Here is an 18,532-nt window from a genome sequence, read left to right on the forward strand (position 1 = left end):
GAAATTCAAATTGGCTGACTACATTTTAATTAGAATATAAAGTTGTACACCTATCATTAGAGATGTGTTTAATACTTCTAGCAATAGTTTCTTGATAGCAGGGTAACAGGGCAAAAGGGAATATTTGTTTCTCTCTTGAATCTTCAGGCAAATTGACTTTCTGCTAAAATGTAAATAACACCTAGTTTTTGTGGTGGCCATCAAAACGCACAACTCGGTTCTCTTGTTGCAGGGCACATTGCTGCCTGACTTGACTTTCTGCTAAAATGTAAATAACACCTAGTTTTTGTGGTGGCCATCAAAACGCACAACTCGGTTCTCTTGTTGCAGGGCACATTGCTGCCTGACAGCGTGGCTGCTGTCTTTCCAAATCCACTCCTATTTTAGAATGGAGGCCATTTTCCCCTCAGGTGGCTCCCAGGAAATGACTCAGCAGGGAAGGGGTTTTAAAACAGACTCATTCAGAGGTCACATGGGAGTATCAATGGGCAGTATTGGTTGTGGACTTTCTATTCATTCAACCAAACCTCTTATGAAACTGTCCTGCAGTCCAAGACTTCCTACCATCCTCTTCCTTTCCCTTCTTCCTCAGACTCCTAACCATCTGAGCCATTAGGGAAGCCCAACTAGTATTTGACTGTGAACTTGGAAGTTATTAAAACATAAACATTCATGAACTTACCTGTATAGTGAAATAGAGGAAAACTAAGGGAATAACCCCCAGAATGAAGAGTGGTAAAGCTCCCACAATGACCAAAACTGTTCCAATAACATCCAGTGTACAATTCACCCAGGTCCGTAGATAGTAATGGAAACGCATATCAATTATAAACATGTCCTGAAAAATTTGACATGAGATCACTTTATTTTTAACTCTTCATGGTTTAAAATGAGGGGAGGAAGACATATATCATTCAGTGTAAAAATAAAAACATTTACCCAGAAGTGACAATCTGAATCTTAAGTGATTTTTGCCCTCCTCAACTCACCCCTACATATTTTTCAGTTATAACAATTAAGAGGGTTTTACAGTCCCAAGATGTCTATGATCAAGCAATCTGCATTTCCCAGTCACAACTACATGACACTTGATTTATACGGCTGCCATAATTTAAGGTTATGGCTATGCACAGTCTAATACAGGAGCCACTAGCAAATATATGGCTATTGAGTACTTGAAATGTGGCTACTGCAAATTGAGATATAACCTAAGTCTACAACACAAATCAGATTCTAAAGATTTGGTAAGAATAAAAAATCAGGTATGCAATTAATATTTTTACATTTATTACACTTTAATGTTTCAGATATTCAGATATTCTGTCAGCTACTCTACACATTAAGATACATTATTAGAAATAATAATGTCAACTGTTTCTTTTTAATTTCCTATTGTTGCTACTAGAAAATTTTAAATTACCGATGTGGTTTGCATATTTTACTGGCCAATACAATTAAAAGTACTTAGCTGTAAACACAATGGGTAAGCAGAGACATTCTGGGAACCTCCAACCATTCCTCATTCATTACTAGTGAGTCGATAGTTTTTTTAAAAGGTTTTTTAAAACTTTTTTTTTTAAGTCTCTAAGCATGTTTAGGGACTTTCATGGTGGTCCAGTGCTTAAGAATTCATTTTGCAATGCAGGGGATGTGGGTTCAATCCCTGGTCAGGGAACTAAGATCCCACGTGCCATGGAGCAAATAAGCCTGTGTGCCGTAACTAGGGAGCCCACTTGCCACAACTAGAGAGTCTGTGGGCTGCAATGAAAAATCTTACACAATGCAACTTAGACCCAATGCAGCCACATAAAGAAAGAAAGAAAGATATTTTTTAAAAGGTACAATGCTTAAAATCCAGATATCTCAATATAGACTTACATATTCTTCCCCTTCTCTGTCTGAACCACTGATTCTCAAACTATATGTGTGTAAGAATTAGAGCTCTAGACACCAGGGCACATGCACTTCTTGGATTCTTTCAACAATTTTTTAAGAGTTTTAATTATGTGTATTAGATGCGACTCTGTTATACATCAATTATGAATGTCCCAAGAATTAGAAATGAAACAATGAAATCTACACTGAACATAATCTCATTTTTTGAGAATGAGACTTTTCACAAATGAGATTATAAATCATCATTTATTTACATATGCTATCTAATAAGATAGGGTTTCCTTACCTTGGTGAACCTATTGATGACCTGGCCTATGGGATTGGTTTCAAAAAACTGGAGTGGGAGATGCAGCACATTGTCCAAAAGCTGAGCATGCAGAACTCGAGAGGCAGCCAAGGATCCCCTGGTGACTACGTAAGCTCCAGAGCACACAAAGAGACCTAAACACAAACTGCTATCAGGGACATGTTAACAGCCTAAACTTCACATTTTAACACTCAAGAAATTGCATATAATAGAATTTATTTTTAGTGGAAAACTCAAGTATCAAACTTCAGAATGTGTAACTCTGGACCAAACTAAGTATAAACGTACATGGCACACTGAAAATAAATACAGATGCTCTGATGGGGTATCAGAGCAGGGCTCTCTTATTTTTGAGCATAGCTTCTAGAGAAATGCTCTGAAGATAAGAGATCAACCAGGTGGATAGAATGTTAGCAACCTATTAATTTTATAATGTCCTGAGGGACAATGGTAGTCACTGGTGCTACTAGGTGAACAGTTTCAGTTCTCCTAATTTCTAGGTCCATGGTAGAATTGTACTTTTTGACCCCTTTGTGATTGGAGAGAACAAAGAGATAGTTCTGTACAATACATTGAGGGAAAAACAACACATGACACTTCCAGATTGGAGCATTTAATTGTTGGTGCCGGATCTGCTAAAGCTCCTATTCCCTTTGCACGGTGCCTGCCAAAGTTTTAAAAAAAAAACATAGTTGGGTTGGTTTTTCAACATGGGCTCTAGAATCAGAAAAATCCCCCTCGCAATCCACAATGCACAAGTGGTGTGAGTGAGGAATAAATGTTTTTGGCCTGTCAAGCCACGGAGGTGTGGTTGGTGGAAGGGTTGTTCTTGATGAACTAAAAAGTCAGAAAATATAATCAACATGTAACTTTAGTGGAAGAGGTTAAAAAACAGTTAACAGAATCTATTGACAATTGCAAGCTGTGTTTGACAAAATACTGAATATAACAAGAAAGAGGCAAGCTCAGAAAAGAGCTATCCAGGTGTGCAAGAAGAAATGAAAGGACAAAGAATCGCCAACTTGGGGAACATGTAAGGTTGGAAGAAGAGATGTTTGGTTATAATGATTGATTCAAAGATGGATATATAACTCGGTTGTTTCAAGGAGAGTAATTTCCTGGGTTTCTATGAAGGGAGATTCTTTGAAAGATAACATTTCCATCACCATGTGAAGCTTAAGGATTAAGCCAATGAGGAAAATGAGTAGAACTGATAAATAAAGAGTAGTGGATACTTAGTTTGAGCCGCCTGGATCAAATGAGTTTAAAGACTTGTGCCTGGACTTCTCCATTTGAGACATCAATAAACTTTCATGTTATCTGAGACATTTGCTTTTGAGTCTTCTGGGATACACAATTACTTTGTTGATCTCTACTATATAAAATTGCTGATAAAAGTGTGTTGGCAACATGATTCTTGTAGGTATAATGTGTAAAACAAAGCAAAACAAAAATAGTTGACCCTGACTATTTCAAATTATTTTAGCTACTTCTATTATATTTTAAATAATATCACACGTGACTGTTTAATAATTTCTTACTCTTAACTATTTCTTATTATATTCCTACCTCAATCCCCCATACTTTCTTCTAGCCCTTCTAAAAATAGGTTGTTGGCCTTTTTTCCCTCAAATATTCAGTGTTTACATTACTACTAAACATGGTATTCATGAAGTTCACTACATTTACAATGCTTATACCACTATTTTTCTAGGCAACAAGAAATCATCTATTACCAAACAATTCAATAGTCAGCAAAATTCTTTTGAATATATTCAAACTTATCAGATATTCTATTATTTCTTTTATCCTCTTTTGCCCCCTCCTCTTGCAACATAAATACTATCTTGGAATCCCCTGTATTTCTGCTCTGAACTGGAACATTTGTGGGGACAGGCTTCAGTTTTCTTTAATTACAGAAAACGTCGTTAAATATTATATATTTGATAATTTCTATCTGCATTTACCTAAAGTCTTACTATAGGGATGTTGAACATCCTGGATTGTTACTTTAATTTTTCCTTATTTATCATTTGCCATCTGTTTCTGATGTGGTACATCTGGGACTATCTCCTCCAATTTATCTTCTCACACTTGTACAATCTCTTCAAATTCTTTAAATTTTTTAAGAACTTTCTTGCTCTTAGACTGACCTTATTTCAGCATATTCTGCACTTGCTTTTCTTCTGCCATTTGAATATCTAAAGATACTAATTAGATATTTTAAGCTTCTCTTATATACTGAGTATGAGCATTTTACTTCCTGGTTCCACTGTTCTATTTGTTAGCTCTTATTTATACTGTTCACTGGATTAAAATGCATGACCATCCATCATGACCAGTTTAAACATGAGAGATAAAGAGATGGTTAATCAAGAGGTACTTGGCATGCCTTTCTTCGGCCAATGTATACATTAATTTCCCCCAACATTTCTCTCCTCTGAATGGAAGTTCCACATAAGCGGGTGTGACACTGCAAGTCTTATATCGTGATTTAGACATGCAGGCTTGGAGAAGGCAATGGCACCCCACTCCAGTACTCTTGCCTGGAAAATCCCTTGGGCAGAGGAGCCTGGTGGGCTGCAGTCCATGGGGTCGCTAAGAGTCAGGCATGACTGAGCGACTTCACTTTCACTTTTAACTTGCATGCATTGGAGAAGGAAATGGCAACCCACTCGTGTTCTTGCCTGGAGAATCCCAGGGATGGGGAGCCTGGTGGGCTGCCATCTATGGGGTCACACACAGTCGGTCACGACTGAAGCAACTTAGCAGCAGCAGCAGCAGCAGACATGCAGGCTGGAACTTCTTCAAAAGCCACATAAGGAGGCCATCCTTAACATATGCCACACACACAAGTAACCTTCATTTTCTTTTTAAGCATCAGCTCCTAGTTTTCACTGTACTACTGCTGTGCCAGTTGGTATATAATAATACATAGATAGTGCTGGGGGTGGGGCTGAGCTTGTAGGAGAGGCTGACAGGCCAGAACAAAGCTCTAGTGAACCACTTTGATTATTTCCATGCTACTTAATCTTACTCCCTGTACTTGTCTTTCTCCAGTGGATGGCCTGAACCACTTTGCTTTTACAGCTTCATCTAGTATTTGTTCCTGGTTACAGGTTCTTCTACCCTTGATTATCAGTATAATCGCTTATGTAGAAATTCCCTGAACCCTTTACTTTTGGATTTGTTCACTGTCATTTCAGTGGAATTTTGTGAGGTAAGTAAAGTAAATGACCCACTCATTCATCTCAAACAGGGAGTAGCAGTGTACTCCTTAAATACTACACGTTGAAAATAAGGTGTCTATATTTTACACATTGGGTTGGAAAAGGAAGTTCCTAACAAGGGGGCATAAAACACAATAGATTAGGGATGTCCAGAGTGTTCCAGAGAGGCAGCACATAGCTGAGAACCAGAAATAAAATGTTTAGGGCTATTTCTTTTTCAGAAGATAAGGTAAGATCATTACTATTGTTATAAAATATAGATGCAGTATTTTCTGCTTCAGTACTCTAGTTTTGTTTGAATGTTAGCCTTCTATATTATTCATAGCAGTCCTCTGGTATTAACACGTGAAAGTGCTATTTATGCTTTAAAGCTCAGAAATTAATGTAAGCTTTTATGATATCAGTGAATACACCCTGCTTTTGATTGGATCAGGTTCCAGAGGATGCAGCTGTGGATCACTAATAAAATCAGAAATTATATAGAGTTTCATTTCTTATGAAATACATTTAAAATTTATAACATAATAAGTCAAAACTTTAAATTTTTAAATGTAAAAAATAAAAATCCAGTCATGAAAAAATCTTTTTGATTAAATTGTATATAATCTGTTACTTTCATTACAAAATACTTTTTATACCTCCTGACAGTTAGTTAAAGTAAACGAGTAAAATTTTGAATACTAAACTTGCACACCTTGCCTAGTATAGGAAAATAACGGTATTTGGTCACTTAAAACATTCTCCAAAGGATACTGAATCTCCCTTAAAATTGCAACATGAATCTGCCATGGGTGTATATGAGCTCCCAATCCTGAATCCCCCTCCCACCTCCCACCCCATATCATCTCAAAACCAATACAGTATTGTAAAGTAAAATAAAGTAAAAATAAAATTAAAAAATATATATATTTAAAAAATTAAAAAATAAAAATAAATAAAGAAATAAAATAAAAGAAACTCTAAAAAAAAAAAAAAACTGCAACATGAGCTCACTAGGTTGATAAAAGTTTAACTCTCCTATATATGATGATAGACATAGGTATAGAGATGTATGTGGGATATTTTTTTTGCTGCTCAGCATTCTATTGATATATCTCTAAATCTACCTTCACCTCATTGACTTGCAAACCACGAGCCAATAAACTTGACTCACTGGTTAGAACCAAGCAAATTCTAAGTCCCTGAATCTCATTTTAGTTGTTAACATAACAACTCTTTTCCCAATGCATGTAACAAAACAAGCATAAATTTGCCTCAAAATATTTGTTTACTTTCCGATGGAGATACTTATAGGTAGTACTAAGGCAGTCCAACCAGTCCATCCTAAAGGAGATGGACTTATGTTAAAGCTGAAACTACAATACTTTGGCCACCTCATGCAAAGAGTTCACTCATTAGAAAAGACTGATGCTGGGAGGGATTGGGGGCAGGAGGAGAAGGGGACGACAGAGGATGAGATGGCTGGATGGCATCACTGACTCAATGGACATGAGTTTGGGTAGACTCCGGGAGTTGGTGATGGACAGGGAGGCCTGGCATGCTGCGATTCATCGGGTCACAAAGAGTCGGACACGACTGAACAACTGAACTGAACTGATGGTGACATAATAAAAAATATGATGGGAGAGGAGAAAACAAAGCAAGGCCTTGAATCACATACTTTTAAATGTTATCCTCATTTTCTGTTACCAAAAGTATGTATTCTTTCTGTCTTCCCTTATGCATATCCTTAGATAGCAAGATTTCCATGTAGCTGATTTGTTATTTAACTTTATCACTCTCCTTCACGTTATCCTCTTTTCTCCTTATAAATAAACAAAGATTGTCTCTAATTTAAAAAACCTTTCCTTTAATGGTTCTGTACTTTTGAGTACTGTATTTTTGAGAATCTTTCTTCTTACTCTTTCAAATCACTTAACTTCTTTGAAGGACAGTGTGAATCTACTTTGCTTACTGGGGGGAAAAGCAGCAGAAAAATATATCCACACTTCCCACTAAATGTGTTTCAAACTGAATTAATAATTTCTCTGTTTTATCACTTAAGACTCTTCCCCACTGGTTTCTTTACTTCTGTCTTCATTGTTTTCCCAATTACTCGAACTTCAAAATCTCAAGTGATGCGCTCTTCTTACCTACAACAAATTTTATATATCTTTTCACCACAATGTCTTTCCTATCCATCCCTTTTCTCCACCCCCACTGCAGTTCTCTGACCCTTCCTCCATTCATACTTTATATTCAGCCTTATTCCACACCCTACCCATTGGTTAGCACTGGACTAGATGCTTTGGGTGACAAGGAGATTGATCAGATAAGAGATCTTTTTGTACTAGAGTATCTCTCATCTAGACGCCTGACAATACTTGGTTATTTTTATCCCTGCCGATCCCAACTTCTCCCTGGTCTCTGACTTTAGTTCCTCCAATAAAAATCCATCTGTTTTTTCATCACGCCAAGTTTATTCATATTCTGAAAAATAACTCCAAATTCTGTCATTTCTTTTTCCCCCAATTCTCAAAGTTTTCCACTTGCCTTTCCAACCATCATGTTTAACACATTTCCATACTACCTTTCTACCTCCAGTTCCTCTCCTGCCCCATCAGTTACCTGAAGATGACTCAGCCTGGCATCCTCAGCTATGCCTGGATCCCCCTCCCCTTTCCTATCCATCTTTATGAACATCTTTCTCTGGACCTCTCACCTTCCCTTCTCTGTGATCTGGTAAAACTCAATCCGTCTTTTCAGTGTCGCCTTGAATGCCAACTATGCCTTGGGAATTATCTTAATCTCTCAATCAAATATAGTTTTCCCCTGCTCTAAATCCTCCGAGTGTCATCTTTTACTATTATACAAATATTGCTTGCCATGTAGTATTAAACTTTACTTACAACGCAGATTTTAACAGACTCACTTACTGATCTTCACATCAGTCACAAGTCTCCCACATACGGTGAATGGCCATGTAGTCAAGACTTTGAGTCCTGAATGACTTAACAGATAAACCTCCATTTTCTCAGCTGTAAAATGGGGATAATGATACCTTTCTAAATACTTACTGGCAAGATTAAATGAGATAAATTTTTTAGCATGGGTCATGTAGTTGACACATACAAGTTTCTGTGTACTCTTTCAAATATGCTGAATTAAAAATATATGCATTTGAATTATACCAAAGTATCTGAATATTATGATGTAGATTTAAAAACAAACAAACAAACAAACAAAACATGCCTTATGCTTGCATCCAGATCAGTTAGGTTAGAAAAAGAAAAGAAAAGCAACTGAAAAAAAAAAAGCTAGACTTTTTTTTTAACCTTGCATTAATCCCAGTAATCCATAGATGCTTAATTTATTGCTTCTTATTTGCTTCCATTGTGTGAAATCATTCATGTGCTTTGCTTCTTTTGCCCAGGTACTAAGCCAGAGATTCTGTCCAGTTCCCACCAAATTCTGCCCCAGGCAAGTGACCACATTCAGCCACACCCAGAGCCAGCCGAAGGCTTGAAGATACTTCAGAATGACTGAAAACTTCACCTAAAAGCAAAATTATTTTTTTAAAATGATAAATTACTGTAATTAAAAGTCACACTAAAAGCTAGATTTAAACCTACTGTGATATATTCTAAGCTTTATGACCTTGATTCAAGTTGCTAACTCCTCTAATCCTCAGATTACTCATTTATAAATTGGAATAATAATAGTAGCCACCTTATACGTATAAGCAAAGTACCTGCACAGTTTCCTGACGGCTTTAAAATAAGTGCTCAAATAATGTTAGTTACTATCACTAACAAGCATATACATAGTGAAATATACACAGCTAAATAACTTTGGTAAATAAGAGTATACACAGCTAAATATACATAGCTAAATAATTAAACGTCACTCTAATGTCCGATAGGTCATTTAATTTCTTCAAAATATTATATAGCAACTCCCTTCAAATTCAATAAACTATAGATGGTATCTGTTAATAATACTTACATGGGAGTGGTTAGTAACAAATAACAATAATTACTCTGGTACTCACCCCACCAACAGGAATCTTTTCTTTTCTCACTGAGAACTGTTTCCTTTGATCCAATAAGGGCCTGATAAAGCAAGACAACGTTATTTTTTTCCTTTTGATTTTTAGATCAACCAAACATTTTTTAAAAGTTATACATTCTCAATCCATTTTTTTACATATTCGTCTGCTTCATTAACAGCAATCTGACTTGCCTTGATAATAACTTTGTTTCTTTAATCTTCTGGAAGGGAAATTGTTTATTCTTCCATACTGCCTGATTTTTCCACTGTTTCTTCTAGAAAATTATCCTGCAAACTTGAGCCGAACTCCTAGATTGTTTAAGCTAATTCCATCTGGCTGGACCATAATCTGTGCCTCCTCAGGTCCTTGCCTCCTGTCCTACCAGAAGACTAGCATCAAGCTAATTCATGTCACCTCATTCTGCCACCATTCTGGGAGATGGCATAGGTGACAAAGGACAACTGCATTCAACTCAATCTCTTTTCAACTTCATGACCTCATACTTTCAAAGTCTGTCAGCAGCATGCTACACTGGCCATCAGCTTTCATGACCATAAACCATGAATCTTATTACCTGGAACTAATCCACCTTTGAAAACTCAGCTCTAATTATTCCAGCCTCTGGCCATAATGTAGCCTCTTCTATTTCTAAATTGTACCTTCAGTTAGTCTCACTATATTTGGTTCTTATTCTATCAAGACTCCCAGTTTAAAAATGCAACTTTCTATCATCCATGCTCCCTAGGATGATCAATGATCCTGGTTTACCTGGGATCTTCCTGGTTTTAGAAACAACGGTCCCACGTTCAGGAAAACTCTCAGGGCTACGCACACCTATGTCCTGTCTTGAATCTTTTCATTATTCAGCCTGTACTCCATGATTACATTTCACCCAAATGGTGGTGATATTGTAAACTTTAATAGTTTTCCTTTTCCTTCTATTAAGCTTCAACATTAGAACTCACAAGTCAGTGCTGATCATACTTGCTCCCTATATGTGGAGTGCTACTTCAGAAGATCATAAAGCCCTGCAAACTGGCTCCACCATAAATTAGTATCTTCCTTCCATGTGGGTTTTCATAGTGCCTAGAAATTCTTGCATCTCTCAGAAGGGGCCTTCACATCCTTTCTGATGGAGAAAGTCAACACAGACAGGGAAGTCAGTCGCCACACTTCTACATTTACCCGCATCTCCACTCTGCCTTTTCTGACTCTCTCCTATAAAAAGCAAAGATAATTCTCTCCTCAGACCCAAGGAGAACCTTATGACCCGAGTCACATTCTGCCCATTTCCTCAAAATACATTTACTAACTATAATTGTTTCCATACTTTCCTGCTGATGAGTCACTTGACAGTGCTTGATAAAAATGCAGACTGTAAGATTCCCCCTCTGGAAACCTATCGTTAAAGGAATGATGCAAGGGATCATTTTATCGTAAGGCAAATTTTAAGACCCTCAATTGTTCTCTCTTTTTTAATCTTCAACTTCCTTTCAAGCATTTCTTTCCCATCAGCCCACAGAGAACTACACATTTTTCTCATCTTATAATTAATACCATCACCACAAAAATGATTCCACCCTCCTTCCTATGTTCAGTTACCCTCTTACTTCCTGCCTTCCTTCTGTAGCCAAATATTTTTCTGCCAAACCACCTTTTTTTTTCTCCTTGAACTTTCCAACACCTGGCTGAAAGAGTTTCCATCAGTGGGGCCTTGATAAAGAAAGTACAATTGTACTTTATCCCAAGAATATATTCTTGGGAAACTTTGAAAATCACCTCACCTAAACTCTTCATAGAAATTAACATCATTCATCATCCGCTTGTTTAAGATATGTTTCCTTTTACTTCCTTACCATCATACCTTTGTGTTTTCTTCCACCTGTCTGGGTTTCCATTAGTTTCTTTGTCTTCTTTTAACATTTATATTTCATGACACTCAGCTCTAGCCATTATTCCTTTCGTATGCTCCTCTTCTGAGCAATCTCCTCCACCCCCAGTTTCAACAAACTTCTCTGTTGGTAACTCTCAAATGGATTTCTCAAGTCCAAACCTCTTTTCTGAGCTCCAGATACATACAGCAAAAAGCCTACTTGCCATCTGCTTCATCTCTACTTGTTCATCTCAATCACCCTGCACTGAACCAGTTATTTCTTACCTCTTCTAAAGCTTACTTTGGCCAAAACACTTCCTCTGTCTCAATCTTGACACATTTCCAACCATCATCATGGAACTGTCAATTCTTCTGGAATTGTATTGCTGAAGAAATATTTGGAAAATACCAAATAGCACAAAGAAGAACAAGGACAAAGGAGGAGAGACAAGAAAGAAAACAGAGAAGGAATAGAAGCCGAAGGAAAATACTCATAATGCTAATATTCCAGAGATATCTGGTACTAAGGTGCTTGTGAGTACTGCTAGAGTCTTTATGTGTGGTGTGTGTGTGTGTCTCTCAGTCATGTCCGACTCTTTGTGACCCCATGGACTGTAGCCTGCCAGGCTCCTCTGTCCATGAGGTTCTCCAGGAAAGAACACTGGAGTGGGTTTCTATTTCCTTCTCCAATATGTGTGGTGTCATAATTCAAATGTTGCTCCATAACCAGTCTTACTTTTTTTTTTAATGTATACATGGTCTTTGCAACTCAATATAAAATGCAGAGATATTTGTACAAAGGTACAGACCTTTGCCAACAAAGGTCTGTACAGTCAAAGCTATGGTTTTTCCAGTAGTCATGTATGAATGTGAAAGTTGGAACATAAAGAAGACTAAGGGCCAAAATATTGATGGTTTTGAACTGTGGTATTGGAGAAGACTCTTGAGAGTCCCTTGGACAGCAAGAAGATCAAATCAGTCAATCCTAAAGGAAATCAACCCTGAATATTCATTGGAAGGACTGATGCTGAAGCTGAAGCTCCCATACTTTGGCCACCTGATGTGAAGAGCTGACTCATTAGAAAAGACCCTGATGCTGGGAAAAATTGAAGGCAGCAGTACAAGGGGATAACAGGGGATGAGATGATTGGATGGCATCACCAACTCAGTGGTCATGAGTTTAATCAGGCTGCAGGCGATGGTGAAGGACAGGGAAGCCTGGCGTGCTATAGTCCATGGGGCCGCAAAAAGTCAGACACGACTGAGTGACTGAACAACAACAAACATAATCAACCTCAAATATCATTCTATAATAACATTTTATTCTGTCATATGGCAACATAAGATTTTATCTATTTACTAAAGTAAGACTTAACAAAATCAAAATGTATGCCTGTTGCAGATTTTTCCTACTTCATTATTGCTATAATGCTCTTTTTGTATATATCTCTCATGGTCCCTTGGAAGGACATAGGAGCATAAGACACGCTAAGTTTTAAGTCATTTGATATATGAAATATCAAACTGACCTCTAGAAATTCTGAGTTGAGGTATATGCATGCCCCCATTTCTCCATGCTTCCTATTCTGTTTATCAGAATAAGAAATGGCTATTTGATCAGTTCAGTAGTTTTTCCCTGCCCATCTTTGGCATTTCTGTCAAGAAACATTCTGTGGGAGGTCGCGATACATGCCCTTTGCCAGATCAGTTTCACCATCAGAAAAAAAGATACACTATTTCACAGACACTTTCATTGGAATAGCTCCTGGTATATGATTTGGGTTAATTACTGTCATCATCCTTCAAGCCCTTGGCATGGCTTCTGTTTGGATAAGCAAATTTAGCATTGGTGTCAAGCCAAAAAATTAATTCTTAATGTAGTGGGATATAAAATGCTATGAAACCCAACTGTTAAAAGGGAATTAAAGCATCTTAATTAGATGTAACTAACAAAGACCAATAATCTAATGAACACTACACAAAAAGTTTCAGTTTTTCCAAACCACAATGTTAATTATTCTTTTTCCACAAAAATACTGCATTTGATCCTGGGCATTTTGTTGTGAATAACAGGTTTTATTTGAATTTTAAAAAAGCAAATTATTTTGTGCTGGTAGAGAAGTTTTAAAAATGAGTCTTGTTCTGTCCTTCAGAAACACTTGGGAAAGTTGGCACAATACCTGTCTGCATATTTTTGTATAAAATATATAAAATTAACATACTGAAACCATTAACCCTGAACTGAGCATACAGTTGTAAAATATGGAGTATGTATGGGAGAATTAAAGTGAGTAATAGAATCTGACATGAAAGCCAGAAGGGGGCAGTCTAGATACTAAAATGGCATTTCCAGTTTATTTTATTCAAGGAAGATAGTAATAAGGATTTTAAGGAAATAAAATAATTAATATATACCATACAAAATTAAACCACAAAAGGAAGAATAAAATGTTGAAACAGTTCCAATTATTTTAGTCCCTATTTGAAAACAAAACTAATGTCATAAAGCAATTCTAATTCTTAAATTTCAAAAGGAGAGACTCTCAAACATTATTTGGTCCACATTCCTTTCCACCTTTTCTCTTGATGGGTAGTCAGTTTTCCTGAGAATCCTTCCACAAGGAAGGTTCATTGTTCTATCTCAGTACATCCACCTGTAGAGAGTCTTTGTTCTCGTTATTACTTCCTTGTACCTTCCAATCTCTAATTCGGCACAAATTGAAATAACTGAGTAAGTTTAAGAAAGACAAGTTAGGCTGAAAGTCAGGAAAATTTTCTCCATATAATGTTATTTTATCAAAAAGGAAAGTGGATTAAAAAAAACGAAAGCTAGACTAGGGATCGTATAGAAAGTCATAAAGTAGGAAACACATGGAAATATGTAAAGAAATGCACATATTTTGGAGAAATGAAAATAAGTCTCTGATCTCTCTCTCATAGACAACATAAAAATGGAATGGAGGACTCAGGGACCTCCACTAACACTTTTATCATTTTTAATTACTTTTAGTAATTAAAAAGTAAGTTTGAGGCCAGACTGTGTTGACATGAATGTACCATAGTAGAATGAGGTAATCTTTTTGATGTGATCTTTACTGAAGAAGTAACTTTCGGCAAGCTGGTTTCTGTTTGAGCCTCTATAACTTGATAAATGTTTAGAAATCAGATCTGTAAACAAACCTCTATAAGGACTGGGGTTCTTTTTTTAAGGAAAAATTTTGCAAAAGTGGTCCACCAAAACTTTGAGAGGCTCAATGACTTATAAACAAGGAAAATGATTTATTATAGAGGAAAGGGTATGATTATGTTTACAACAATAATTATTACTTTTTCACTTTTAACCTTTAAAGCAAGCTACTTGTTGAGTGTATGGTGAGACCATACACAAATGGAAACTATGATTCAGAGATGTGTGCCACAGCACACAAATTTCAAAGTCTGCTTCAGTGTTTCTGCTTCAGTGGATTTGCTTTTCTTGGAGACCCTTAAAAATTGCACTCATATAAATGAAACACTGTTATAATGGTAAGAAAAAATAAAATGATAGTTTAAAGTTCCCTGGGTGTTCTTTCAGTCTCTAGTTTTTTATTCATCCATTCAAAATGCTTATTGAACACCAGGTTACAAGCTGTTGAGTGTTTAGTTGAAATGTGTTATTTAAATGGCAGTAACAGAGAACAAAAAGACAAAAATTCCTGCTCTTATAAAGCTTAAAACCTAGAAGTAAGAGAAAGACAAAATACAAGCAAATACATTTCTACTATGCAGGTAATTAATAAAAATTATGGGGAGAAAAGCACAGAAGGGATAGGAAGTATTGTGATATAAAATAGGGGGGTTGGACAAGTCTTCATTGATGAGGTGACACTTGAGGAAAGACTTGCAGAAGGTGGGAGAACATAAGCCATGTGCATATCTGGGAGAAAAATGCCCTAACCAGTGGGATCCAAGGGAAGGAGCGTGTCTGATGGCCCAGGAATAGCAGAGTCAGGGCTGCTGGAATAGAATAGTGAAAGGAGCTTTAGGAGGTTCTGAGATAAAAAAGATAAACAGGTTCAGGTCCCCCAAGGCTTTAAGCATATGTGCGTGCTAAATTGCTTCAGTTGAGTCTGACTCTTTGTGACCCCGTGGACTGTAGCTTGCCAAGGGATTCTCCAGGCAAGAATACTGGAGTGGGTTGCCATGCTCTCCTCAGGGGATCTTCCTGACTCAGGATGGAACCCACATGTCTTACATCCACCTGCATTGGCAGGTGGGTTATTTACCACTGGCACCACCTGGGAAGCCCTTAACAGGCCCTTGTAAAGACTTGAGATTTCACTCTGAGATGTGAATCTTTGGAGATTTGGGACAGAAGACTGATATGATCTGACTCATATCTGTGAAACAAACAACTTCATGTATGTTGTGAACAGACAGTACAGGGACAGGCTGTTGGCAGGAAGACTCATAAGAAGACAATTACAATCATTCAAGTGAGAAATGATAGTGATTTGGACAAAGGGTAGCTGTGAAATTGATGAGCAGTGTTTGAATTCTGGGTTATTCGATATACTTTGAAGATAGAGCCAATGGGGACTTGATGATGGATTGGATGTGGAAAAAGAGAGAGGTCAAGGGTGATTGCAAGATATTTTTATCTAAGTAACTGGAAGAACAGTGTTGCCATGAGCTGAGATTAGATGTCAAAGAGGAGGGTCCACCTCTGGGGTTCAGAGGACAGGTTGGGCTGGAGATATAAACTTGGAGTAAAGGTAACTAATGTCAAGAGACTGGATGACAATACCTAGCCAAAAAAAGAAGCAGTCCAAGGTCTTTAGGATCAAAGAGGAACAATTTAGTTTACCTACTCATCTAAACCTGGTATACAAACAAAGCTCCAATGTGCAGCATCTGTATCATATACACATTCATAGGACTATCAATCCTTTAAAACAATTCAAGGCTGAAACTACAAAATTCTGAGCTATTAGATTCTAAAGTATTCATTTCTCTGTAGTTCATTCCAGCTCTCAACATTAGCAACTTTGACACAAGGCAGCTTTCAGTAATACTAGGTATTTATTTTTAAATGACTCGTTACTATTATTTCTTTATTTCTTTCAATCTCTTCTTTGCAACTCTTGGGGGTAGAATTAGGGCAAATAGCTGATTAGGCTAATTTTCTTCAATCACTGCTCATTTTAGTTATTTACAAAAAGGAAAAATAAGTATAACAATTCAGTCAGAGTCAGAGTTTTATTATTTTTTTTCTCTTTCACTTTCTCTTATTCTTTCCTCTCTCCTTCCTTCTCTCCCTTCCTTCCTCTCATTTTTCTAAATAGATTCATTTGGGGGATATTATTAGCACTTACATGCACAAATCAGAGTAGATTTCTTCTAGTAGAATTTGACTAGAAATTACTAAGACTTACTATGTTTCCCAAACTAAGTCAGATACATCTCACTTAAATACTTTGACACAACCGTGTAACTTATAGTTTAAAATTTGGAAACCACTAAGTACATTTTATATCCATCATAACATATAGATCCTTTTTATAGGATACATTTTAAATGCTAAAAATGTAATCAATTAGTCTATAATCCCCAAAAATCTAGTATTGTCCTTAATACTCACCTGTCATTTTGCACCAGGATTTGGTCTTTCAGTACAGTTCTGGAGTTGATTCCACTGACTTGCTTTAAAGCATGAGCTGGGGAAGAAGATGGTGAGTGCTTTTATATCCATAAAGGCAATCAATGCACAAAATAGAAACATCATGGAGGATTATACAAATTAGAGGATTCTTTGTGTTCTGGATTCACAGGTATACTGGGAGCCCTTCCATTTCCCCCAGTATTTTCCCCTCATCTAAAATGTCCTGTAATGTCCTGATAAAACTAAGGTTCTATAATGAAAAAGCCTACAGAAAATTCTTTCTTAGACATTAGAGAGAGTGCTAAGTTGTTTTGGATCTTCCACAGAAGGGTTTCATGCTTGCCAAAGTGGAATGATTTTCTTTCTTTAAAAGAAAAATGGAATATTATCAAGTCTTATTATTGTAAAATGCTATTATGGTGAAAATCGTTGAGAAAATGCAGTGTGAATTCCCAAATCTCTGTCTTGTTCTTACTAATGTCAGTAATATTAACAACAGCTTCCTATGTGTCAGCAATATTCTAAATGTTTTATATATTTTAACTCTTATGTTTCAAAAGTAACCCTGTGAGGAAGATCCTACAATTATCCTTATTTTACAGATAAAAAGTACAGAGAAGTAAAGCAGGTTACACAAATCAAAGTCGCACATCTGGAACTATAAGAATAAGGCTCAAGTTGTGTGAGCATGAATGTGCGCTCAATCATGTCCAGCTCTTTGACACTCCCTGGACTGTAGCCTGGCAGGCTCCTCTGTCCATGGGATTTCCTAGGTAATAATACTGGAGGGGGTTGCCCCTTCCTTCTCTAGAGGATCATCCTAACCCAGGTATCTATCCCTTGTCTCTTGCATTTCCTAAACTCCAGGCAGGGTTTTTATGAGCTGAGCCACTGGAGAAGCCCCGAGGTACAAATTGCTGTTAGTGAATTCCATGGGAAACATCTCGAGTTCGGCAGACTTTTGTCTTTTTTTCATAGTATAATACTTGAATTTCAGACTTCCTATTTTTAAAAGGAAGGAATTGGAGATGTCTGAGCTCTCTACATGCATTCTATGCTTTTTATTTCTAGAAATAAACATCTGGCCCTTAAAGGAAGCATCTGATTTGCATCAAGTGCCTCTTTGAAACATAGGATTCCATGTTTCACAGAATGAAAATCTGGGGATGTTGTAGCCTCTTCTGCCTAAGGCACATTTTCATCTTCATAGTTGATAATGATAAACATTTAAATTTACGTATTTACAATTTACAGAATATGTTCACATACATTGTACAATTTGAGCATCAGAATGACCCGATAAGATAAACAGAATAGAATAGGTAAGCTTATCCATATTTTTCAGGGAAAAGTAAAATTCAGGACAAGTGACTTGCCTAAAGCCCAAAGTTGTCAAAGAGACAAACAGGGAGAGAGAGAGAGAGAGAGAAAGATTGACACATTCCTTCCTGTCTTTCACTCTAAGTCAATGGGCTTGTTCCTACAAATTTGATATAATGTTTAAGAGCTTGATTGGCCCCTGGCATGCAACAGAGGCAGTGATGGATTTAAATTT

General features: G+C 36.9%; 1 protein-coding gene across 1 annotated transcript in view; it reads right to left on the minus strand.

Annotated features, from left to right (window-relative positions):
* The window catches only part of LOC128053856 (multidrug resistance-associated protein 1-like), a 95,770-nt gene that overhangs the window by 16,402 nt on the left and 60,836 nt on the right, over nt 1-18,532 (minus strand). Inside the window, exons 16-20 of the mRNA XM_052646323.1 lie at nt 16,957-17,032; nt 9,464-9,524; nt 8,748-8,967; nt 2,183-2,337; nt 683-838 (exon numbers count right to left, since the gene is read on the minus strand). Coding sequence (XP_052502283.1) covers nt 683-838; nt 2,183-2,337; nt 8,748-8,967; nt 9,464-9,524; nt 16,957-17,032 — 668 coding nt within the window. The remainder of the gene's footprint in view (nt 1-682; nt 839-2,182; nt 2,338-8,747; nt 8,968-9,463; nt 9,525-16,956; nt 17,033-18,532) is intronic.

The sequence above is a fragment of the Budorcas taxicolor genome, chromosome 1, assembly GCF_023091745.1.
Source record: "Budorcas taxicolor isolate Tak-1 chromosome 1, Takin1.1, whole genome shotgun sequence".
Lineage (NCBI taxonomy): Eukaryota > Metazoa > Chordata > Mammalia > Artiodactyla > Bovidae > Budorcas > Budorcas taxicolor.